Source organism: Entelurus aequoreus, linkage group LG17 (genome assembly GCF_033978785.1).
Source record: "Entelurus aequoreus isolate RoL-2023_Sb linkage group LG17, RoL_Eaeq_v1.1, whole genome shotgun sequence".
NCBI classification, from domain to species: Eukaryota; Metazoa; Chordata; class Actinopteri; order Syngnathiformes; family Syngnathidae; genus Entelurus; species Entelurus aequoreus.
The window spans coordinates 3,627,574-3,655,481 of record NC_084747.1 but is presented as its reverse complement, the minus strand read 5'-3'; the positions used below and the strand labels follow the sequence as shown (position 1 = coordinate 3,655,481).

At 36.5% G+C, this 27,908-nt stretch overlaps 1 protein-coding gene across 17 annotated transcripts in view; it reads right to left on the bottom strand.

The window, feature by feature from the left end:
• Positions 1-24,088, bottom strand: part of LOC133632149 (calcium/calmodulin-dependent protein kinase type II subunit beta-like) — a 231,670-nt gene extending 207,582 nt beyond the window's left edge. For 6 of the 17 annotated variants that reach the window (XM_062024406.1, XM_062024407.1, XM_062024409.1 and 3 more), the window contains exons 1-2: positions 23,824-24,085; positions 9,945-10,039 (exon numbers count right to left, since the gene is read on the bottom strand). In XM_062024406.1, coding sequence (XP_061880390.1) covers positions 9,945-10,039; positions 23,824-23,885 — 157 coding nt within the window. In that variant the 5' untranslated portion in view covers positions 23,886-24,085. Of the gene's footprint in view, positions 1-9,944; positions 10,040-23,823 lie in introns of all 17 variants that reach the window. The other 11 variants (XM_062024402.1, XM_062024399.1, XM_062024403.1 and 8 more) reach the window with 5 other exon arrangements.
• Positions 24,089-27,908: the final 3,820 nt, after the last annotated feature.

Here is a 27,908-nt window from a genome sequence, read left to right as displayed (position 1 = left end):
AGGATATCACCACATGGGCTCAGGAACACTTCAGAAACCCACTGTCAGTAACTACAGTTGGTCACTACATCTGTAAGTGCAAGTTAAAACTCTCCTATGCAAGGCGAAAACCCTTTATCAACAACACCCAGAAACGCCGTCGGCTTCGCTGGGCCTGAGCTCATCTAAGATGGACTGATACAAAGTGGAAAAGTGTTCTGTGGTCTGACCAGTCCACATTTCAAATTGTTTTTGGAAACTGTGGACGTCGTGTCCTCCGGACCAAAGAGGAAAAGAACCATCCGGATTGTTATAGGCGCAAAGTGTAAAAGGCAGCATGTGTGATGGTATGGGGGTGTATTAGTGCCCAAGACATGGGTAACTTACACATCTGTGAAGGCGCCATTAATGCTGAAAGGTACATACAGCTTTTGGAGCAACATAATGGACGCCCCTGCTTATTTCAGCAAGACAATGCCAAGCCACGTGTTACATCAACGTGGCTTCATAGTAAAAGAGTGCGGGTACTAGACTGGCCTGCCTGTAGTCCAGACATTGAAAATGTGTGAAGCCTAAAATAGCAGAAGGGAGACCCCCGGACTGTTGAACTACTTAAGCTGTACATCAAGCAAGAATGGGAAAGAATTCCACTTCAAAAATGTGTCTCCTCAGTTCCCAAACCTTTACTGAGTGTTGTTAAAAGGAAAGGCTATGTAACACAGTGGTGAACATGCCCTTTCCCAACTACTTTGGCACGTGTTGCAGCCATGAAATTCTAAGTTAATTATTATTTGCAACAAAAAAAAATAAAGTTTATGAGTTTGAACATCAAATATGTTGTCTTTGTAGTGCATTCAACTGAATATGGCTTGAAAAGGATTTGCAAATCATTGTATTCCGTTTATATTTACATCGAACACACTTTCCCAACTCATATGGAAACGGGGTTTGTACATAACTGGTTTGCAGTAACATAAATCTATGCAGTAAGTGCACTGAATAATTGGTGGATTTTAAGCATAAAAGGGGAGTAGCGCAAAAAATCAGGTCAAAAAATCTCCCACTAACAACATGTGGATGTCAGAAACCTCCATGTCTGCAATGTGGATGTAACTTGAATACATCCCAGCTATACCTGCGGACAGCCATCTACAAAGTGTGCAAATATTAAGAGGACGGCGGCGGCTTTTAAGGAGCGAAAGTCCAACTGGAGCAGCAGCGCCAAGAAAGTGTGACGTCATGCAGCTCGCTTTTCAGCGGGGACATGAAGGGACAGAAATAGAATGACCTAAACACGAGTGCATTTTATAATAACACCAGAAAAAGATGCGAGATGTGTTGCTAGTCGGGTTTTTTGGTTGTTTTTTTTTTAAAATAAAACAAACTATTTAAAAGGCTCTGGACATTTGAAAAATGCTCAACAAAGTACATTGCACAGTAAGCAGCAACAATTGAAAATATGGCATAACGATTTAGAAAATATATATTAATACTGATTAATAACAGATTTGTTGTATGTTAACAGTGATTAATAAAAAACTTTTTTAAATTTTTTTATGTATGCGTCTTTTTGAATACGATGCCTAGGGATGATGTTTGATAAGAAATTATCGAGTTCGAGCCTATTATCCAATCCTCTTATCGAACCGATTCCTTATCGATTCTCTTATGGAGTCCAGATAGGTTGTTGTATATGGAAAAAAACACACAATATTTGGTTTAACAAAAGCTCACTGTTATTACATAATAAAAAAATAAAATCTAATAAATAAATAAATATTGATTGTTACCCACCTAAAAAAATAAAATAAAAAAAATAAATATTGACTGTTGTTACCCAAAGTATATTAAGTGGGATTTTTCAGAAAAACAAATATATACAGTAACACAAAAACAACCTGTCTCTGTGATCACTATAGGTGTATAAATAAAAATATAGTGTTAAATAAAATCAGTCCCTTGGGCACAAAACTGAAAATAATACAGCTCTCCAAAAAGTGCACTTCTGCTGCTATTGGAACATAACTGTTTGTTATGATGCTTTGACATTTTTGCACTTTATTTCTTTATTGAAAGAACATTCTATGAAGAGAAAAGTTCTTTGCAAATGTGGTTACAATGCTAATAAATGAAAAGTTAAAGCTAAAAAAAGAAATACACTTTATTGAGTTAACATTATTTCTTTATGGGGGAAAAATGTTATGAGCTAGGGAATATAACAACTACACTACCCAGCATGCAACGGGAGTGACGAGCATGCGCGGTAGCCCCGAAAAGTGTTGCATGTTGCCACGCTGTGAAAGTAAATGTCAAGAACTCAGCCAACACGCCTCGTCTGCATTATTTATAATTAGACAGACAACACATCTACAGTGTGATTGTGTTTTGTTTACAAGGAAAGAGAAACAAAAGTTAAAAAAGGGAGATGTGTTGTATATATATGTATGTGCTGCGGTTGTTTTAAGAACGTTGCGACAGCTGCCGTAAAGGAGGTGCGTTGCTAGCCTGGTTGCTATGTTTCCGGTTGGTCGTAAAAGTGTTGGTCATGTGTTTTACCCTGCTAAAATCTCTCAGTAAAGTTATTCGATGGATTATACCTTTTGTTTTGAACTTTATTACACCTTGGAGCGCTTTTTCCCGTCCATTGTTTTCCTGCTTTCGCTATCTGCGCCTAATGACTGAGCTACGTGACGTCATTTATTGTGATGTCCCACGGAGCATTTCTGGTCGGGACGGGATTCGAATAAAGAATCAACTCTTTTCCTTTACTATAGTGGTCTCGATAACGGGTACCGGTTCTCAAAAAGGGATTCGAGTCCGAGGACTCGGTTCTTTTCTTATCAAACAACCGGGAAAACCGGTTTCGAGTATCATCCCTAACAATGCCACAAGCTTGGCACACCTATATCTTTGGGCAGTTTCTCTCATTCCTCTTTGCAGCACCTCTCAAGCTCCATCAGGTTGGATGAGAAGCGTTGCTTTTCATCCAGAATGTCTCTAAACATTGCTGCATTCATCTTAGGCTAGTCAGGGATGTGACCAAGAACCCGATGATGGTCACTCTGTCAGACCTACAGCATTTCCAGGGTTTCCCACACATTCATTTATTTGTGGCGGCCCGCCACGAAAGAATTACGTCCGCCACAAATAAAAAATTAAAAAAATTTAAAAAATTAAATAAATTTAAAAAATTTTTTTTTTTTTTTTTTTTTGTCCTGTCCAGCTTCTCAGGCAAATCATATAGTTGATGTAGATGCCCATATAGGCTGTTCACATTTACTTTACGAAAGAGAAGTGTAGGATACTTCTCTTGTTGCCTTATTTGTATTTGACCACTACTGTTTTCTGTTTATTTGTTACTGACTGTGGCAGGACACTTCTGCCTCTGTTTCACTTTATGTTGCTGGTAAATAATATGGTTGTAGTAGTAGGCTAAAGTTAAATTATTTAGTATGCACTAATTAAAGGGGCAGAGCTTTGAGACATTTTAGCTTTTATATTTTATAAGATATATTTTTTGTAAGAACCAAAATTAATACATATATTTCAGTGAATAACTTATTGTTCAAATCTGTATATAAATATGTACATAAAGTGTTGTAATTATATTGTAAAATGGATGGATGGATGGATGGATGGATGGATGGATGGACGTTTAAAACAAAACTGTTATTATTAATTAGTAAGTACACATTTTTTGAGCCTTTTTAGAGAAAATCAAATCATTGTAGTAAATTATGCAAATTACTCGATGATGTCATGGTGACCACGCCCATAGCCACGCCCCCACCGCCACAGGTATCTTGGCAGTTTATGGGAAACACTGATTTCTCTGTGGAGAGAGGAGAACCTTCCAGAAGGACAACCATCTCTGCAGCACACCACCAATCAGGCCTGTAGGGCAGAGTGGCCAGACGGAAGCAATTTTTTTTGTAAAAAGTTTGCCAAAATGCACCTGGAAGACTCTCAGACCATTAGAAACTAAATTCTCTGGTCTGATGAGACAAAGTGTCAGAATAATTGTATCTAAGTTTTAACAAAACTTTGTGTTTCAATGAGTTCCCGGCGAGCAGACAATAGCTGTCTTTGATCTTACCAATCAAAAGGCTTGTAAAACTCCACTGTGTAGGACGGGAAGCGACATGAAGGTGTCAGTTTCTTTGATGTATTGTAATCCACAGGAAGATTGTGTCTTGACCCGAGATCTACAAAGCAGAGAGGAAGCAGGACCTAACTCCCCTCCAGGCACCTTTTCTTTAAACTGTTTTGTAACCAAAGGCGACGGCTGTTTACGACCCCCTTCCTTTAGAAACAGCTGTTGCCATGTAATCAGGGAAAGTCCAAATAAAAGAGGAGGCGTACAATCTTTCGTCAGAGCGTGGTGGGAGACTGTACAAAGAGTACAGCCCAGACGTTTCTCCTCAATTGAGATGAAAACCAGCATTTCCCATCAAACCTGATGGTGCTTAGCCTACTCAGTGGCCTAGTGGTTAGAGTGTCCGCCCTGAGATGGGTAGGTTGTGAGTTCAAACCCCGGCCGAGTGATACCAAAGACTATAAAAATGGGACCCGTTGCCTCTCTGCTTGGCAGTCAGCATCAAGGGTTGGAATTGGGGGTTAAATCACCAAAAATGATTCCCGGGCGCAGCACCGCTGCTGCCCACTGCTCCCCTCACCTCCCAGGGGGTGAACCAGGGGATGGGTCAAATGCAGAGGACAAATTTCACCACACTTAGTGTGTGTGTGACAATCATTGGTACTTTAACTTAACAGGTGCTGCAAAGAGGAATGGGCAAAGTGGGATTGGTGAAACTGTACATGTGATTTTTGTTTTTGTTGTCTGTTTTTAATAAATCAAAACATAAAAATAAAAACAAATTTTCACAATGTAATTATGGGGTATTGTCTGTATAATTCTGAGGACAAAAATGAATTTTATCCATTTTGGAGTAAGGCTGTTACATAACAAAATGTGAAAAAACTGAAGCGTCGTGAATAATTTCCGGGTGCTGTGTATATAATTCATGCTGCACTAAATAGGCCTCGTTAGAGCATCTTAAGAACTCTGCTGAGTTGCTAACATGTAGCAAGAAAGAAAGCACGTAGGGAAATGATAAACGGAGGCCTAAATTAGTTCTCTCGCATCGTCGCTGCTCCACTTTAGATGCAAAAAAAAAAAAAAAAAAGTTGTGAGGAACGCGGAGGCTACGAAGCGTTATCGGGCCAGTGGGACACACCGACAGCAGCCGTGGGTGTGAAGGATGTCAAGGTTTTGAAAAGGACAGGTAGCAAACCATACAGGCTGTCTGACGCCAGATAACCACGCTGGGCTTTGTTGGGTTGGGGTCCCCCAACACGCCGAGTGGGAGAGTGCAGATAACGCTCGGCAGAGTGGACACGCGTGTTTTAACGTTTGTCAAAGCAGCTTATGTCACATAGGTCAGAGGGGTGTAACGGTACACAAAAATTCCGGTTCGGTTCATTTTCGGTACAGCAAGAAAACAACAAAATATACATTTTTTGGTTATTTATTTACCAAATTTGTAAACAATGGCTTTATCCTTTTAGCATTGGGAACACTATAATAATTCTGCCCACGTTAATCAACATTAAACTGCCTCAAGTTGTTGCTCAGATTAAATAAAAGGACAAAACTTTTCTTCGACATATAAAAAGTGCAACATTAAACAGCATTTGGGAAGCCTGTAGTTGATTTTTATGATGTAAATGTTATATTTTTATCAACATGTGATAGCAGGGACCCTGCCATTCAAAACTAGGCTGCTGCATTACTAATGATTCATGTAACTATAGCTGAAAAAATAGTACAATAGCAATAGGAGAGACTATTCATCCCTGAACACCATGGAGTTCATGTAGGCTTAATGATGCACTTACATTATTATATCAACTATCAGAGACAGAAACTCTTCATTTAACATAATGTCCTTTTTTGCTGCTTCAACACAGCTCAATCAACACAGAAAAAGGTCAAGTGAAATAACAGACAGACAGGGCTTTGCTGTCCGTAACACACACACACACACACCGCAAAATGAGCTAATGTTACGCTAAAAGCGAATTAGCCTTCACCTGCGAGCGAGCTGAGCTGCCGTTTATATTTCTAGAAGGTCAACGGGCTCATAGTGATGTTACTAGTAGTTGACTGGGAGGTGTTTATTATCATTTGGGGAGAGTCCGCGGCCTGATGATTACCTGCTAAACGCTAAGCACTGTCTACATGCGTTCTGAATACACACTGCTGATTGGCTGTTACCGCTCTGTTTGTAACCAATCAGATGGTTGTGTGGGTGGGACAATGCTGGGTGCTGTGGCTACTTAATATGTTCGTGTGGAAACTCGTTCGGTACACCTCCGAACCGAACCGAAACGCCCGTACCGAAACGGTTCAATACAAATACACGTACCGTTACACCCCTAATAGGTCATGAAGCTATTAATAGAACCTAGGCTTAATCAAATCAAATCAACTTTATTTATAAAGCACATTTAAAATTTACCACAGGGGTAGCCAAAGTGCTGTACAATGGGCAGGTTAAAATAATACGAGAACCGAGCAAACACAACACAACACAAACAGAACACCACAAAAAATAAATAAATAAAATATAAAAACAGGTTCACAGCAGGTGCATTATGGGGCGCCATTGCAGGATGGATATCACTCAGTGTTAAAAGCCATGGAATAAAAGTATGTTTTTAAGAGAGATTTAAAAACAGGAAGAGAGGAGGCTTGTCTAACACTCAGAGGTAGGTCGTTCCAGAGCTTGGGAGCAGCAGCAGCGAAAGCTCTGTCACCTCTAAGCTTCAGCCTTGTGTCCGGGACCGTCAGTAGCAGCTGATTAATGGAACACGGCTCCCGACATCGACTTCCGACCATCAACCAGTCGGCTCACATCTTCTATACAAGACAGATTTAAGGAGACGTTCGCCATGATAGCGCAACTTGTGGGGGTGAATTATTTATTCCGTGCAGGTCTCGTGGAGCCAATCACAGGGATTAGCTGTTAGCCTCCTGCTAATAGCAGCAGGATAACCCAGGATGGATTTAATCTCGTTAAAACATGCTCCTTGCACTGACTTCACCACCTATAATGGCACGCCCAGCAGCACCGCCTTCTCCTGGGGTGAACGATCCAATAATAACCCGATACACCTCGTGGGTCGGTACCATTTGGTCACAGAGAGGAAAGCCTTTTAATCAATTAGATGTTAATTGCCATGTAGAGCACAGTGTTAGGGCATGTGGCGTTCGTTTGCAAGCCAGCATGTGCTAACGTTAGCGTTAGCAAAGAAGCTTTATTGGCGGTTGGAAAAAGTCAGTTAATTAATTTGAGCTAGTATCGACAAGTCGGAGGTTATCATTGACTTGGGCATCAAACATTAGCAGCTTAAAGGGGACCGGTGAAGATTTTAATCTACATTTAAAACACTCGCTTGTGGTCGTGATCAGTGGTTCAAAAAAGACTCGGCTCTCCAAGTACCACATTCAAATACAGGAGTGTAGTAGGCCTAAATATTCATCAAGTACAAGGCAAACATTTGTATGCACGTACAACACTTAGAACCTTTAGCATATCAGTATGTGGAATTAAATGATGGAATGGATTAAGTAATGAAGTTAAACAATGTACTGATATGCAGTGTTGGGACTAACGCGTTACTTTGTAACGCGTTACTGTAACACCGTTAGTTTCGGCGGTAACTAGTAATCTAACGCGTTATTTTTTTATATTCAGTAACTCAGTTACCGTTACTACATGATGCGTTACTGCGTTATTTTTTATGTAGTATCGGCTAGAAACTGATGCGCTGCGGTGTCGTTCTTCTGAATCTTCCTCTGTCACATGCCGGAGAGAAGAAAAGAGGCGTGTGTGTGTGTGTGTCTGGGTGTGGGTGTGGGGGGGGGGGGGGGGGACACACGTGATCCGCGGTTTGATATATAAAACAAAACAAAAAGGTTGTTCGCATGCACGTTCAGTCCACACACAGCGTGGTCATGGCGAGCGGAGTAACGGAGGAGCTTGAACAACCCACAACACCCTGAAGAAAAATGTCAAAGACGTCATCAACCTGTCTGATGATGATGTGAGAGTGGCAGAGGAGGTCCTCCAGGTGCTTAAACCCCTCAAAAGTGTTACATCTCTACTGAGCACTGAAACTTCACCATCTGTGTCAATGATCCTGCCACTGAAAACAAGGATTGTACAATCCATGACTCCAAGTGTGGAAGACAGCAGCATCAGGCTTTATTTCACTATCTATGTTTCAAGGAAGATGATGTGCCTTCTTATGTTGCACTTTAAGTTGTTTTTTATTAATGGTCATTGGTCCAAGTTTAAAGAAAGGAGAAATGCCTTTTTATGTTGCACTGTTTTTCATTAATTATGTTAAAATGAAAATAAAAATGCACGTCAAGTTGATCAACAGATTGTATTATTCTCCAGTGCAATAACAGTATTGTAATGAAGGCTAAAAGGGCATTAATGGGAGCTTTAAAAAAAAAAGAAGAAAAAAATAAGTAACTAAATAGTTACTTTTCACAGTAACGCATTACTTTTTGATGTAAGTAACTGAGTTAGTAACTGAGTTACTTTTGAAATTAAGTAACTAGTAATTGTAACTAATTACTGGTTTTCAGTAACTAACCCAACACTGCTGATATGATCCAGTTTAAGAGGATGTTCAAATGAATAGTGCTTACAAAGTACAAAGAAGAAGACTTATGAGAAATAGTCACCCCCAAATCCTCCACACGACACCTCCGTAACCTCCTCCAACCTCCGAGGACAAAGCTACGAACAATGGGAGACCGGGCTTTCTGCTCCGCCGCTCCCAGTCTGTGGAACTCTCTCCCTGACCACCTGAGGGCACCACAGACTGTGGATGCTTTTAAAAAAGGTTTAAAAACCCTTCTTTTTAAAAAAGCCTTTTTTTTAATATATGCATACTAGTTTTAGCTATTTTGCTGTTCTAGTTTTTTTTTTTTTTTTTTTTCACATCTTTATTTTTTATTTTATTTATTTTTAATACACTGTAGCACTTTGAGGTTGTTTACTCAATGTAAAGTGCTGTTTACAAATAAAATATATTATTATTATTACTTTCAACCTTATTGAAAATAAGATATTCTTCATCTCGGTATGTTAATAATGACTGAATTAATTAATTACATATTACAAAACTGTTGTGTGTACTAATTCACAGATGTTATTTTATTATAAAAAGGTCAGTAAATGATCCTATATATTTGTAAACGCTCTAAAGTGGGAAAGGGGTAGGAGGATTAAATAAACTTTGCTTCTTCCTACTCCTTTTCGGACATGATGTGAAGTGAAATGATATGAAACTGGGTGATGTGTTATGCTGTAAGTGTGTTCATGTTCGAAATAAACTAAAGAAAGAAAGAAAGAGGTTTTATTTAACAAGTATATTGAATATTTTTGGCCATTGTAACAATACCCTGAGATGGGTAGGTTGTGAGTTCAAACCCCGGCCGAGTCATATCAAAAGACTATAAAAATTGGAGCCATTAACTCCCTGCTTGGCACTCAGCATCAATTGGGGGTTGAATCACCAAAAATGATTCCCGGGCGTGGCCACCGCTGCTGCTCACTGCTCCCCTCGCCTCCCAAGCGGTGATCAAGGGTGATGGGTCAAATGCAGAGTATAATTTCGCCACACCTAGTGTGTGTGTGACAATCATTGGTCTTTAACTAAATGTAATTCTGTCTCTGTTTAATTCCTTGCTTCTTGTCTTGTTTAATAATAGATGTCATCAGTGTTTGAACCTGACAATCATGCTTTTCACTGTTAGAGCGACGACTTCAACTGACCAAGGATTTTTAACGTCCTGTTTTTACGATTTTCCAGCAGAAGATGCATCTCCTCCGAACAAGCAAGCACAAGAAAAAACGAAAGTCTGTTTTTTTGGTAGCGCTTACCTCTCGCAGATAACTTTTTGGTGTTGATGATTTTGGCGGCGTATTCCTGCCCTGTGCACAGCTTCACGCATCTGCGCACCACCGAAAAGGCTCCCCTGTGAGACACGTACAAAAAAACAAACAAAAGTTAGCGTTTTTGGAGTGACGCAAAAATATTTATTAGGGATGTCCGATAATGGCTTTTTGCCGATATCCGATATTCCGATATTGTCCAACTCTTTAATTACCGATACCGATATCAACCGATATATGCAGTGGTGGAATTAACACATTATTATGCCTAATTTGGACAACCAGGTATGGTGAAGATAAGGTACTTTTTAAAAAAAATAATAAAATAAGATAACTAAATTAAAAACATTTTCTTGAATAAAAAAGAAAGTAAAACAATATAAAAACACTTACATAGAAACTAGTAATTAATGAAAATGAGTAAAATGAACTGTTAAAGGTTAGTACTATTAGTGGAGCAGCAGCACGCACAATCATGTGTGCTTACGGACTGTATCCCTTGCAGACTGTATTGATATATATTGATATATAATGTAGGAACCAGAATATTGATAACAGAAAGAAATGGGGGGAGGGAGGTTTTTTGGGTTGGTGCACTAATTGTAAGTGTATCTTGTGTTTTTTATGTGGATTTAAAAAAATAAAAAATAAAAAAATAATAAAAACGATACAGACAATAAAAAAACGATACCGATAATTTCCGATATTACATTTTAACGCATTTATCCTAATATTTACATTTACCCTAATATTTATCTTTGTTGGCAATTGGCAACAGTTAGCATTTAGTGAATATTAAGGTCCTGGATCATAAGTTGTCCCAAAGTAGTAGTTATCTCCCATGAAGTCTGCATGATTAGTAGTAGTAGTTGTTGTTGTTGTTGAAGGAAATAGCAAATGTTTGGATGCTTCTGTGAAATGAATGCACCGCCCTATGCTTAAAATGAGCAAAATGGGTAAATATTGCATGTTATTATGAATGTGCCTGTTACTACATTATTTATATACTTAGAGTGTGTATAAAAAACATTAATGGAGGTTTTTGGAGGTTTTTTAAAGCGCTTTATAGGCGGAATAGAGCGACTCTTACTATTGTTAGCTGACTCTTGCTAGCGTTTATTTACAAGTTGGAATTAATTTAAAAAACAAAACACGCGTGGTTCTCTCACCTAAGGATTGTGAATGATGGACATCATTCCAAAAAAAAAGTGCAGTTCCCTTTAAAGGCCTACTGAAATGAATTTTTTTTATTCAAACGGGGATAGCAGATCCATTCTATGTGTCATACTTGATCATTTCGCGATATTGCCATATTTTTGCTGAAAGGATTTAGTATAGAACAACGTCGATAAAGTTCGCAACTTTTGGTCTCTGATAAAAAAAACAACCTACCGGAAGTAGCGTGACGTTGTCAGTTGTTCACTCCCTCATATTTTCCTATTGTTTTCAACGCAGCTAGAGCTATTCGGACCGTGAAAGCGACGATTACCCCATTAATTTGAGCGAGGATGAAAGATTCGTGGATGAGGAACGTTAGAGTGACGGACTAGAATGCAGTGAAATACATGTTTATTTTCGCTCTGACCGTAACTTAGGTACAAGCTGGCTCATTGGATTCCACACTCTCTCCTTTTTCTATTGTGGATCACGGATTTGTATTTTAAACCACCTGGGATACTATATCCTCTTGAAAATGAGAGTCGAGAACGCGAAATGGACATTCACAGTGCCTTTTATCTCCACGACAATACATCGACGAAGCTCTTTAGCATGAGCTAACGTGATAGCATCTGTCTCAAATGCAGATAGAAACAAAATAAATAAATCCCTGACTGGAAGGATAGACAGAAGATCAACAATACTATTAAACCATGTACATGTAACTACACGGTTAATAGATCTCAGCCTGGCAAAGCTTAACAATGCTGTTGCTAACGACGCTAAGGCTAACTTAGCAACCGGAGCTCACAGAGCTATGATAAAAACATTAGCGCTCCACCTACGCCAGCCAGCCCTCATCTGCTCTACTCATCAACACCCGTGCTCACCTGCGTTCCGGCGATTGACGGCGCGACGAGGGACTTCACCAGATCATCCGTGCGGTGGGTCTGCTAGCATCGGCTAGGCGTCTGCTAGCATCGGCTAGGCGTCTGCTATCCGAGTAAGTGGTCCTTGTGTTGCTACAGCCACCTACAACGTTCTTCTTTGCAGCCTCCATTGTTCATTAAACAAATTGCAAAAGATTAACCAACACAGATGTCCAGAATAATGAGGAATTATGAAATGAAAACAGAGCTTTTTTGTATTGTATTCAATGGAGAAGGCATACCTCCGTTCCCCGGGCTACGTCACGCGCATACGTCATCCTTCGAAGGCTTTTTCAACCCGAAGTGTGGCGGGAAATTTAAAATGTCACTTTATAAGCTAACCCGGCCGTATTGGCATGTGTTGCAATGTTAAGATTTCATCATTGATATATAAACTATCAGACTGCGTGGTCGCTAGTAGTGGCTTTCAGGAGGCCTTTAAATAAATGGAGCAATTCTAAAAGAGCAACCGTGTGGTTTCACTAATATTAAGGAAAATAAATTCCGATAGGGTGCCTGCACCGCCGGGCTTGGGTCCCAATAATAAATGGCGCGATTCCATTGGGGGCTTTTCTGATAATAGTGGCATACTTACCATTAGGCAAGCATAGGGACCCCGAGATTTCCAGGGGCCCCAAAATGTCTGAATAACGAATGTTTAATAACGTTTCCTTCTACTTAAAACAATTATTTGTTTTTGTCTTAATTTGTACACTTCAAAAATATAATGAAATACTTCTCGACAGTTCCTTCTCACACAATAGACTAGTCCAGACCTGGGCAAATTAAGGCCCGGGGGCCCGCCGGACATTCCCAAATCATTTTTTTAGATCTTTAAGATGGAAAGTTTAGCTACCATTATAATGTGCAGTGATGTTTTCTAATGACCGTAAGTCTTCAACTATACTAACTATTTCAATGCTTGGAACCTGCGCTTATGGATGATATACCAGTTACTATGGTCATCTAATTAGTTACTATGGTCATCTAATTAGTTACTATGGTCATCTAATTAGTTACTATGGTCATCTAATTAGTTACTATGGTCATCTAATTAGTTACTTTGGTCATCTACGTCACAGCAGCTCAGACGAGGCACCAAGCAGTGTGGGCGGGAAGCGTTTCCACAGACGCGGAAGGAGATTTTCACAACAAAGTTCTAAAACTTAGTGATATATAGAATAGAATAGAATAGAAAGTACTTTATTGACCCCTGGGGGAAATTCAGCAAATATCAGATGTATCAGATTGTAGGTGGGTTTATTTTGTACCCTTCGCGTTCATATTTCACGGTTTGTTATATTTTTGTTGCGTTTCACTTGATTGTAAAACATGTCGATCGAAAGGGGGTGTGACATTCACATTAACCTATTTACACTCTAATTACTAAATAAAGGGAGTGCCCTAATTGCACTGCAGTAATTGTCCTCTATAGCATTTACATACAGCCTGCCAGTCCAGCCACATGTTGCATGTTGTTATTACTTGCACACACAGGAGACAGCAAAGCATACTTACTCATCACCCACACAGCTTACACTGACAGTAGCCGTATCAAACAACTTTAACATTGTTACGTTACAAATATGCGCCACACTGTGAACCCACACCAAAAAAGAATGAAAAACACATTTCTGGAGAACATCCCACCGTAACACAACATAAACACAACACAACCATTACCCAGAATCCCATGCAGCCCTAACTCTTCCGGTCTACACCGCTACCACCAAATCTCCCCACACATCAACCCCCCTCCCCCCCTCTCCGTGCGTTGGTTGAGCGGAAGAGTTAGGGCTGCATGGGATTCTGGGTATTGGTACCGTCAGTGTAAGATGTGTGGCTGCTGAGTTAGTACGCCTTGCTGTCACTTACGTGAGCAAGCTGAAATTGCATTCTACGTGTGGTCGAGCAGGTACACTGTTAGGGCAGACTGTAGAGGGCGCCAAATGTAGTGTCATCACACTCTGATATTCGGGAGTCTCCCGGGAAAAATGAGAGGGTTGGCAAGTATGACGCTATCAAGCGCCATTCATTCAAAACTCGCGGGCTGCACTAACATCCAATTTCCACATTAAAGTGCGTGCCGGTGCGTGTGTCGGAGACCCCTGGTTAACATAGCACAAAGCATTTAAGCTCTGTATGCGGTGTTTTTCATTTAAAAAAAAATTTTGTGGCTCCCATTACTTTCTTTAATTTGTGAAACTTGCCAAAATGGCTCTTTGAGTGGTAAAGGTTGCCGACCCCTGCAATAGTTGACCAAGTGACGTGCTTTAAAGCGTGGCTCTCCACTTGCAGCTTGCACTGACAGTCGCTCTTGCTGTGTTGACCAAACACGTTCATCTTTAATGAAACCTCTCATAACCGCTCCAATACGTTTGTCTGTTACGGAATCACATGATGTTAGTGCACCGGTCGAGGAAAATGAGCAAACTACATAAATAACATCCTGTAATTTGATTTTGATATTGTGTTGTTATCTTGATAGATTGAAAATGAACACCAATGAGTTGACTGATGAACATTACCACATAATTTATTCAGAACGAATAAATAATGACAAATAAAGGTAGAATACTATTAACCGTAACATGTAAGTGTAAAAAAACAACATTATAATTTGTACATTTTCAGAAAACAATCAGAAGTTGTCTTTATTTTGAAGTTATCATGCCGTGATTTTACCAGTCCGGCCCACTTGGGAGTGGATTTTTCTCCATGTGGCCCCCCCATCTAAAATGACTTTGACACCCCTGCCCTAAGTCTTATTGGAATTGCTTTGTTTAATATGTTTTCTTATTCCTAGTATTGCGTGGAGCCTTATGCATGGGTGTTGTTTTCCTCAGGGGCGTATTTAATCATTTGGGAACCCAGGGCACACCTAGTCCTTGGGGCCCAGCTCCAAAACAAAAACATGGTCATTTACTATTTTGTTAGAAACTACCATGCAAGCTGAACAATAAGACCAGGGGTCCCCAAACTTTTTGACTCCAGGGCCGCATTGGGGTAAAACAATTTGGCTGGGGGCCGCGCTATATATATGTATATATATATATACATATATATATATATATATATATATATATATATATATATGTATATATATATATATATCTATGTGTATGTATATATATATATATATATATATATATATATATATATATATATATATATATATATATATATATATATATATATATATATATTTATATATATATATATATTCTTATATATATATTTTTTTTTTTAAATATATATATATATATATATTATATTATATGTAAATGTGTGTGTGTGTGTATATATGTATATGTAAATGTGTATATATGTGTGTGTATATATGTATATGTCTATGTATATGTCCATGTATATATATATGTATGTGTATATATGTATATATACTAGGGATGTCCGATAATGGCTTTTTGCCGATATGCCTCTTTATTTACCGATACCGATATCAACCGATACCGATATCAACCGATATATACAGTCGTGGAATTAACACATTATTATGCCTAATTTGGACAACCAGGTATGGTGAAGACAAGGTACTTTTTTAAAAAATGAATCAAATAAAATAAGATAAATAAATTAAAAACATTTTCTTGAATAAAAAAGAAAGTAAAACAATATAAAAACAGTTACATAGAAACTAGTAATGAATGAAAATTTGTAAAATTAACTGTTAAAGGTTAGTACTATTAGTGGAGCAGCAGCACGCACAATCATGTGTGCTTACGGACTGTATCCCTTGCAGACTGTATTGATATATATTGATATATAATGTAGGAGCCAGAATATTAATAACAGAAAGAAACAACCCTTTTGTGTGAATGAGTGTGAATGGGGGAGGGAGGTTTTTTGGGTTGGTGCACTAATTGTAAGTGTATCTTGTGTTTTTATGTGGATTTAATAAAAAAAATAAAATAAAAACAAAACAAAAACAAAAAAAAACCGATACTGATAATAAAAAAAACGAGACAGATAATTTCCGATATTACATTTTAACGCATTTATCGGCCGATAATATCGGCAGACCGATATTATCAGACGTCTCTAATTAAAATCGATTATAAAAATAGTTGCCGATTAATTTAGTCATCGATTCGTTGGATCTATGCTATGCGCATGCGCAGAGGCTTTTAAAAAAAAAAATAAAAATTAAAAAAATTAAAAAATTGTTTGTTTGTTTTTTCTAAAATAAACCTTTATTTATAAACTGCAACATGTACAAACAGCTGAGAAACAATAATCAAAATAAGTATGGTGCCAGTATGCTGTTTTTTTTCCAATAAAATACTGGAAAGGATAGAAATGTAGTTTGTCTCTTTTATCCGATTATTAATCGATTAATCGAAGTAATAATCGACAGATTAATCGATTATCAAATTAATCGTTAGTTGCAGCCCTAGTATATATACATATATATGTGTATATGTGTCTATATGTGTGTATATATATATATATATATATATATATATATATATATATATATATATATATATATATATATATATATATATATATATATATGTATTCATACATATATATTCCTCGCGCACTAATTGACTTAAAGAGCGCACTTGCTGCATGTCACGTTATCTATGATAAAATGCATTTTTAGACATTATGATTTGCCTGAGTGGCTAGGAGACGGTAGAAAATGGACTAGTAAGGACACATTTTAAAAAAAATAATTAAAAAAAATATATATATATGTATATATATATATATTTATTTTTTTTAACTTGGGACTTCCCGCGGGCCGGATTTTGGATGCTGGGGGGCCGTATCCGGCCCCCGGGCCGTAGTTTGGGGACCCCTGAATAAGACAGTTTCTTTCATTCCAAAATTTGGGCTCATTTTTGTACTTAGCAAACTCATTCCGCAGGCCTGTTAGAACAGCAGTTTCTATCATTCAAACATTTTGGCTCATTTTTATACTTAGCAAACTCGGATAACACCCGGGCCTTACGTTTCACACCCCTGACTTAGGGGTTCCATACAAGTTCAATAGTAAAAGAAGTATTTCATTCAAAAGTATGTTGCCAAATTCATGAGCACAAATTAATAAGAATAATATTTGTCTTAATAATAATAATTCATATTAACGTTTGTCTACATATAAGTGTGTAACTCAGGGGTGTCTAACGTACGGCCCGCGGGCCGGATCAGGCCTGCGAACAGGTTTTAACCGGCCTGCGGAATGAGTTTGCTATGTCTAAAAATTTGCCAAGATTTTTTAATGAAAGAAACTGCTGTTCTAAATGTGTCCACTAGATGTCGCAATAGCAATTATTTGTATCTTTGCAGATGATGCTACATATGTATAAAAAAAATAATAAACCACGTTATCGCACCAGTCAAGGAAAATGAGCAAAGTACATAAATAACATCCTGTAGTTTGATTTTGATATTATTTTTATCTTGATAGATTGAAAATCAACACCAATGCGTTGACTGATGGACATTACCACATTATTTATTCAGAAAGTATAAATAACGACAAATAAAGGTAGAATACTATTAACCGTAACATGTAAGTGTAAAAAAAAAAAACAATATTATGATTTGTACATTTTCCGAATTTGCTTGTTCCATTTTTAAACAAAGAAAATAGGGATGTCCGATAATGGCTTTTTTGCCGATATCCGATATTCCGATATTGTCCAACTGTTAATTACCGATACCGATATATACAGTCGTGGAGTTAACACATTATTATGCCTAATTTGGACAACCAGGTATGGTGAAGATAAGGTACTTTTTTTAAAAAATAAAATAAAATAAGATAAATAAAGTGAAAACATTTTCTTGAATAAAAAAGAAAGTAAAACAATATAAAAACAGTTACATAGAAACTAGTAATGAATGAAAATGAGTAAAATTAAGTGTTAAAGGTTAGTACTATTAGTGGAGCAGCAGCACGCACAATCATGTGTGCTTACGGACTGTATCCCTTGCAGACTGTATTGATATATATTGATATATAATGTAGGAAGCACAGAATGTATCCCTTGCAGACTGTATTGATATATATTGATATATAATTAGAGATGTCCGATAATATCGGCCTGCCGATATTATCGGCCGATAAATGCTTTAAAATGTAATATCGGAACTTATCGGTATCGTTTTTTTTATTATCTGTATTTTTTAAATTTTTTTATTAAATCCACATAAAAAACACAAGATACACTTACAATTAGTGCACCAACCCAAAAAACCTCCCTCCCCCATTCACACTCATTCACACAAAAGGGTTGTTTCTTTCTGTTATTAATATTCTGCTTCCTACATTATATATCAATATATATCAATACAGTCTGCAAGGGATACAGTCCGTAAGCACACATGATTGTGCGTGCTGCTGCTCCACTAATAGTACTAACCTTTAACACTTAATTTTACTCATTTTCATTAATTACTAGTTTCTATGTAACTGTTTTTATATTGTTGTACTTTATTTTTTGTCCAAGAAAATGTTTTTAATTTATTTATCTTATTTTATTTGATTAATTTAAAAAAAAAAGGACCTTATCTTCACCATACCTGGTTGTCCAAATTAGGCATAATAATGTGTTCATTCCACGACTGTAAAAAAAGTGCAATTTTAAATTTCCCGCTAAACTTCCGGTTGAAAACGTCTATGTATGATGACGTATGCGCGTGACGTCACTAGTTAAACGGAAGTATTGGTACACCATTGAATCCAATACAAAAAAGCTCTGTTTTCATCTCGAAATTCCACAGTATTCTGGACATCTGTGTTGGTGAATCTTTTGCAATTTGTTTAATGAACAATGGAGACTGCAAAGAAGAAAGCTGTAGGTGGGATCGGTGTATTAGCGGCTGGCTGCAGCAACACAACCAGGAGGACTTTGACTTGGATAGCAGACGCGCTAGCCGACGCTAGCCGCCGACCGCACGGATGATCGGGTGAAGTCCTTCGTCCTTCCGTCGATCGCTGGAACGCAGGTGAGCACGGGTGTTGATGAGCAGATGAGGGCTGGCTGGCGTAGGTGGAGCGCTAATGTTTTTATCATAGCTCTGTGAGGTCCCGTTGCTAAGTTAGCTTCAATGGCGTCGTTAGCAACAGCATTGTTAAGCTTCGCCAAGCTGGATATTATTAACCGTGTATTTACATGTCCATGGTTTAATAGTATTGTTGATCTTCTGTCTATCCTTCCAGTCAGGGGTTTATTTCTTTTGTTTCTATCTGCATTTGAGCCCGATGCTATCACGTTAGCTCCGTAGCTAAAGTGCTTCGCTGATGTATTGTCGTGGAGATAAAAGTCACTGTGAATGTCCATTTCGCGTTCTCGACTCTCATTTTCAAGAGGATATAGTATCCGAGGTGGTTTAAAATACAAATCCGTGATCCACAATAGAAAAAGGAGAATGTGTGGAATCCAATGAGCCAGCTTGTACCTAAGTTACGGTCAGAATGAAAAAAGATGCGTCCTGCATTGCACTCTAGTCCTTCACTCTCACGTTTCTCATCCACGAATCTTTCATCCTGGCTCAAATTAATGGGGTAATCGTCGCTTTCTCGGTCCGAATCTCTCTCTCTGCTGGTGTAAACAATGGGAAAATGTGAGGAGTCCTTCCTCCGGTGTCGTCACGCTACTTCCGGTATAGGCAAGGCTTTTTTTTTAATCAGCGACTAAAAGTTGCAAACTTTATCGTCGTTGTTCTCTACTAAATCCTTTCAGCAAAAATATGGCAATATCGCGAAATGATCAAGTATGACACATAGAATGGATCTGCTATCCCCGTTTTAATAAAAAAAATTCATTTCAGTAGGCCTTTAACTTGTAAACAATATTAACTATATGTGTTAAACATGCTTGCATTATCTTTAAACACCTTTAACTTGTTAACAATATTAACTATATGTGTTGAACATGCTTGTATTATCTTTAAACACTTTTAACTTATTAACAATATTAACTATATGTGTTAAACATGCTTGCATTATCTTTAAACACCTTTAACTTGTTAACAATATTAACTATATGTGTTGAACATGCTTGCATTATCTTTAAAAACCTTTAACTTGTTAACAATATTAACTATGTGTTAAACATGCTTGCGTTATCTTTAAACACCTTTAACTTGTTAACAATATTAACTATGTGTTAAACATGCTTGCATTATCTTTAAACACCTTTAACTTGTTAACAATATTAACTATATGTGTTAAATATGCTTGCATTATCTTTAAACACCTTTAACTTGTTAACAATATTAACTATATGTGTTAAACATGCTTGTATTATCTTTAAACACCTTTAACTTGTTAACAATATTAACTATATGTGTTAAACATGCTTGCATTATCTTTAAACACCTTTAACTTGTTAACAATATTAACTATATGTGTTAAACATGCTTGCATTATCTTTAAACACCTTTAACTTGTTAACAATACTAACTATACGTGTTAAACATGCTTGCATTATCTTTAAACACCTTTAACTTGTTAACAATATTAACTACGTGTTAAACATGCTTGCATTATCTTTAAACACCTTTAACTTGTTAACAATATTAACTATATGTGTTGAACATGCTTGCATTATCTTTAAAAACCTTTAACTTGTTAACAATATTAACTATGTGTTAAACATGCTTGCATTATCTTTAAACACCTTTAACTTGTTAACAATATTAACTATGTGTTAAACATGCTTGCATTATCTTTAAACACCTTTAACTTGTTAACAATATTAACTATATGTGTTAAATATGCTTGCATTATCTTTAAACACCTTTAACTTGTTAACAATATTAACTATATGTGTTAAACATGCTTGCATTATCTTTAAACACCTTTAACTTGTTAACAATATTAACTATATGTGTTAAACATGCTTGCATTATCTTTAAACGCCTTTAACTTGTTAACAATATTAACTATATGTGTTAAACATGCTTGCATTATCATTAAACACCTTTAACTTATTAACAATATTAACTATATGTGTTAAACATGCTTGTATTGTCTTTAAACACATTTAACTTGTTAGCAATATTAACTATATGTGTTAAACATGCTTGTATTATCTTTAAACACCTTTAACAATATTAACTATGTGTTAAACATGATTGCATTATCTTTCAACACCTTTAACTTGTTAACAATATTAACTATATGTGTTAAACATGCTTGTATTATCTTTGAACACCTTTAACTTGTTAGCAATATTAACTGTGTTAAACATGCTTGTATTATCTTTAAACACCTTTAACTTGTTAACAGTATTAACTATATGTGTTAAACATGCTTGCATTATCTTTAAACACCTTTAACTTGTTAACAATATTAACTATATGTGTTAAACATGCTTGTATTATCTTTGAACACCTTTAACTTGTTAGCAATATTAACTATGTGTTAAACATGCTTGTATTATCTTTAAACATCTTTAACTTGTTAGCAATGTTAACTATATGTGTTAAACATGCTTGCATTATCTTTAACCACCTTTAACTTGTTAACAATATTAACTATGTGTTAAACATGCTTGCATTATCTTTAAACACCTTTAACTTGTTAACAATATTAACTATATGTGTTAAGCATGCTTGCATTATCTTTAAACACCTTTAACTTGTTAGCAATATTAACTGTATGTGTTAAACATGCTTGCATTATCTTTAAACACCTTTAACTTGTTAACAATATTAACTATATGTGTTAAACATGCTTGCATTATCTTTAAACACCTTTAACTTGTTAACAATATTAACTATATGTGTTAAATATGCTTGCATTATCTTTAAACACCTTTAACTTGTTAACAATATTAACTATATGTGTTAAACATGCTTGCATTATCTTTAAACACCTTTAACTTGTTAGCAATATTAACTGTATGTGTTAAACATGCTTGCATTATCTTTAAACACCTTTAACTTGTTAACAATATTAACTATATGTGTTAAACATGCTTGCATTATCTTTAAACACCTTTAACTTGTTAACAATATTAACTATATGTGTTAAATATGCTTGCATTATCTTTAAACACCTTTAACTTGTTAACAATATTAACTATATGTGTTAAACATGCTTGCATTATCTTTAAACACCTTTAACTTGTTAACAATATTAACTATATGTGTTAAACATGCTTGCATTATCTTTAAACACCTTTAACTTGTTAACAATATTAACTATATGTGTTAAATATGCTTGCATTATCTTTAAACACCTTTAACTTGTTAACAATATTAACTATATGTGTTAAACATGCTTGCATTATCTTTAAACGCCTTTAACTTGTTAACAATATTAACTATATGTGTTAAACATGCTTGCATTATCATTAAACACCTTTAACTTATTAACAATATTAACTATATGTGTTAAACATGCTTGTATTATCTTTAAACACATTTAACTTGTTAGCAATATTAACTATATGTGTTAAACATGCTTGTATTATCTTTAAACACCTTTAACAATATTAACTATGTGTTAAACATGATTGCATTATCTTTCAACACCTTTAACTTGTTAACAATATTAACTATATGTGTTAAACATGCTTGTATTATCTTTGAACACCTTTAACTTGTTAGCAATATTAACTGTGTTAAACATGCTTGTATTATCTTTAAACACCTTTAACTTGTTAACAATATTAACTATATGTGTTAAACATGCTTGCATTATCTTTAAACACCTTTAACTTGTTAACAATATTAACTATATGTGTTAAACATGCTTGTATTATCTTTGAACACCTTTAACTTGTTAGCAATATTAACTATGTGTTAAACATGCTTGTATTATCTTTAAACATCTTTAACTTGTTAGCAACACCTTTAACTTATTAATATTAACTATATGTGTTAAACATGCTTGCATTATCATTAAACACATTTAACTTGTTAGCAATATTAACTATATGTGTTTAACATGCTTGTATTATCTTTAAACACCTTTAACAATATTAACTATGTGTTAAACATGCTTGCATTATCTTTAAACACCTTTAACTTGTTAACAATATTAACTATATGTGTTGAACATGCTTGTATTATCTTTAAACATCTTTAACTTGTTAGCAATATTAACTATATGTGTTAAACATGCTTGCATTATCATTAAACACATTTAACTTGTTAGCAATATTAACTATATGTGTTTAACATGCTTGTATTATCTTTAAACACCTTTAACAATATTAACTATGTGTTAAACATGCTTGCATTATCTTTAAACACCTTTAACTTGTTAACAATATTAACTATATGTGTTGAACATGCTTGTATTATCTTTAAACATCTTTAACTTGTTAGCAATATTAACTATATGTGTTAAACATGCTTGTATTATCATTAAACACCTTTAACTTGTTAACAATATTAACTATATGTGTTAAACATGCTTGCATTATCTTTAAACACCTTTAACTTATTAACAATATTAACTATATGTGTTAAACATGCTTGCATTATCATTAAACACATTTAACTTGTTAACAAAAACATATATTTCATAAATAAGTAAATATAAATTATATATATGAATGAAGTAGATCCCCACGACTTGATCAATTGAAAAGTAGCTCCCCTGGTGTAACTAATATATTTCCCAGAGCAAAACAAAACAAAACAAAACAAACAAAAAACAAACGCACGCTGCGCGCGCACACACTGCCTGACCCCGCGGTTACACGGAGCTCGGCAGGCCGCCTCCCACCCCTCAGTGGCGGGCATGGCGGGCAAGGTGCGCACGGCGCCAGTCTGGTGCTCCAACTCACTTGCCCAACTCCTCGTACAGCTGATACTCGTCCGTGAACCGCGTGCAGGTTGTAGTAGCCATGTTTCTTCTTCTTCTTCTTCTCCCCTCTCTGGTTGAAAATGTTCGCGGCTTGAGACACACCGCGTTGTGGCGGTGGACTAAAGTAGAAAAGTCAATGTCCGTCCGAGGAGCGGCAGAAGGTGTGTAGTGCGACACGCCAGCACTGGAGGTGTTTCTCTCCGGGACAAGCTCCGTCCGCACAGACACGCCCCCTAATCAAGATGGCTGAGCTACCCACTTCCGGCGAGGAGGGGAAATTTCAGATTAAGATCTTCGATCCTGACCTATCACGTAGACACAATCATTCTCTTTTTTTTCTTTATTCCATCAAACATTTCGTATATTTTCACACTCTAGAATGATCACATATGCAAGTGTCGTTCTTCCGACTTCACATGTGTACTGTCGTGTCTTTCAAAAGGTACACTTCCGGTCGTGTGTGGCTTTTCTGCCGCTTCACAGGAATGGTTGCGGCTCTGTAGCACCCTCTAGTGGTCGAAAAATACAATGACAGCGTGCAAAGTGTGCCAAGCAGGAAGGCGCCACTACCTGTTTGTTTACATTTTTGCCAGCATGTTAAATATGTTGCTCCTCAGCATCTTCAGAGAACAATCATTTAGTTGGGGCCCTTTTTTTTTTACAGATCACACAAAATACAGTTTAAATAACATTTATTATCTAGAACAGGCCTGGGCAATTATTTTGACTCGGGGGCCACATTTAGAGAAACAAATGTGTCTGGGGGCCGGTATATCTATTTTTAGGTTGTTCTGTCCTCTGTTGTCCTGTGTGGTTTTTTTTGTTTTGGTTTTTTTTAAATAAATTTTGATGTCTATTTTACTGTTTTAATTGGTTTTACCCTTTAAAAATCGCTTTTAATTATATTTATTTTTTATATTGTCTCTGTATTGGTTTTCTATTCATTTATTCTTTGTTTTTATTCAGTCATTGGTGTAGCATAATATTGTTTTTAATATTGTTTTTAACATGGCTGTGCAGCACTTTGGAAACATTCTTGTTGTGCAAATGTGCTATATAAATAAAGTGGATTGGATTGATTGGATTTAGGAACACTAATACAAAACCTCACAATAATGTCTGATTGAATGCTAAAAACGTTATGACAAATCGCCTAAAAAAACGGAATGGAATTTCAATTTTTTTTTACTGAATGAAACACCCAGGATGTACATGAAAATAAAGAATGTGGGATTTACAATATTAACTATGAAGGACAAAACACTGAATAATGACAACATATGAACGCTACACACCCTCCCGATTGACATATTTTACAATCAAGCGAAATGCTACAAAAATACAACAAAATATGACCGCAAAGGTCTGATATATCACTAAGCTTTAGAACTTTGTTGTAAAAATCTCCTTCCGCGTCTGTCCCTGACACCCGCATTTCAGGTTCTGGAAACACTCTGTGGAAACGCTCCCCACCCCCACTGCTTGGTGCCTCGTCTGAGCTGCTGTGACTTAGATTACCATAGTAACTAATTAGATTAACATAACTAGTATATTAAAGTTAGATAAAGTACCACTGATAGTCACACACACACTAGGTGTGTTGAAATTACCCTCTGCATGTGACCCATACCCTTGTTCCACCCCCCTGGGAGGTGAGGGGAGCAGTGAGTAGCAGCGGTGGCCACGCTCGGGAATAATTTTGGTGATTGCCGATTGGTGATATCATGCAAAAGCGCAGATTCCAACCATTGAAGTACTTAGTATAGTTGAAGACTTACGGTCAGTAGAAAACATCACTGCACATCATAATGGCAGCTACACTTTCCATCTTAAAGATCTAAAAAAAATTATTTGGAAACGTCCGGCGGGCCAGATTGAAAAGCTTAACAGATCCCTCTTCATTCGTTCATTCATTTTGCACCTGGCCATTTTGCAGAGGCGGAGCCCCCTACGTCACATCCTGTTTACATCACGAAGAGTTTCCATGACTAGCGGCACTTCTGGCGCGTTCGTTTCAACAATTGCCGTACCTAGCGCCGGTCAGAGATCACTTTGTGTGATCAGAAACGCTTGAAATGTGTCTAAACTCTCTCAGTGTCAGGTTCAAACACTGATGACGTCTATTAAACAAGACAAGAAGCAAGGAATTAAACAGAAACAGAATAAAATTTGGCTCATAGAGGAGAAACGCGTACACCTGTACCCTTGTACAGTGTCACCAGATTGTACACCTTCTCTTTTATTTGGACTTTCCCTGATTACGTGGCAACAGCTGTTTCTAAGGGAGGAGGGTCGTAAACAGCCATCGCCCTTATCACAAAACAGTTCAAAGAAAAGGTCGTAAAACAGTTAAAAGAAAAGGTCCCTGGAGCTTGGGCCGGTCCTGCTTCCTCTCCACTTTGTAGATCTCGGGTCAAGACAAAATCTTTCTGTGGATTACAATACATCAAAGAAACCGACGCCTTCATGTCGCTTCCCATCGTACACAGTGGAGTTTTAGAAGCCTTTTGCTTGGTAGGATCAAAGACAGCTTTTGTCCTCTCGCAGGGCGAGCTGAGCTCAATGTAACACAAAGTTTTGTGACAACATAGATACAATTATTTTGACACTCAGCTCCGGGTTGCTAGGCAACCGTTGAGCTAGGATTTGAGCCAGTTAGCCTCAGGCTTGCGGCCCCCTTCAGTTCAAATGGTATCAGCAAAGGGGGCTTTTTTTTCCTGCGACAAGTCTTTAATTGTGATGAGACCGAAAAAGATGCCACCGCGGACCTCAATTACAAGGAAGGAGAAGGCACTACCGGGACACAAGCCGATGAAGGATCGCCTCAAGCCACTGATCATTTATCACTCCAAAACTCCCAAAGCGTTCAAAACTGCCACACATATTCCCAGACACGGGGTAAGAGGATTTTCCTTTTGGGAACGCATGTGTTGACGTTTAAGCTTGCTGTAATGTTGTTGTGTTGCAGTGCAGTTTTATACTAAAATAAGGACTTTTGTGGAGGCTACAACCAAATATTCATGTTTACATTGATTTATATGGGGACAAGAAGAACCAGATACGTTTATTCTACTGTTTCAGTGACTAATTGTATTATTGTTAGCATCAAAATGTCAGCTTTTTCTCATCACATCATATCTTTTCGCATTTTTTTCTGTTGTTTTTTTCCGACAATATGCTGCAGGTCAACAAAACCCCTCTAATAACAAATGATACTTTGTCACTAGAGATGTCCGATAATGGCTTTTTTTACCGATATCCGATATTGTCCAACTCTTAATTACCGATACCAAGCGATACCGATATATACAGTGGTGGAATGAACACATTATTATGCCTAATTTTGTTGTGATGCCCCGCTGGATGCATTAGATCAGGGGTCAGCAACCTTTTTGAAAGCAAGAGCTACTTCTTGGGTAGTGATTAATGCGAAGGGCTACCAGTTTGATACACACTTAAATAATTTGCCAGAAATAGCCAATTTGCTCAATTTACCTTTAACTCTATGTTATTATTAATAATTAATGACATTTACACTTAATTGAACGGTTTAAAAGAGGAGAAAACACGAAAAAAATGACAATTAAATTTTGAAACATAGTTTATCTTCAATTTCGACTCTTTAAAATTCAAAATTCAACCGAAAAAAAGGAGAAAAACTTAAAAAAAGAATTTATGGAACATCATTAGTAATTTTTCCTGATTAAGATTAATTTTAGAATTTTGATGACATGTTTTAAATAGGTTAAAATCCAATCTGCACTTTGTTAGAATATATAACAAATTGGACCAAGCTATATTTCTAACAAAGACAAATCATTATTTCTTCTAGATTTTCCAGAACAACAATTTTAAAAGAAATTCAAAAGACTTTGAAATAAGATTCAAATTTGATTCTACAGATTTTCTAGATTTGCCGGAATAATTTTTTGGAATTTTAGTCATAATAAGTTTGAAGAAATATTTCACAAATATTCTTTGTCGAAAAAACAGAAGCTAAAATGAAGAATTAAATTAAAATGTATTTATTATTCTTTACAATAAAATAAAAAAATTTACTTGAAC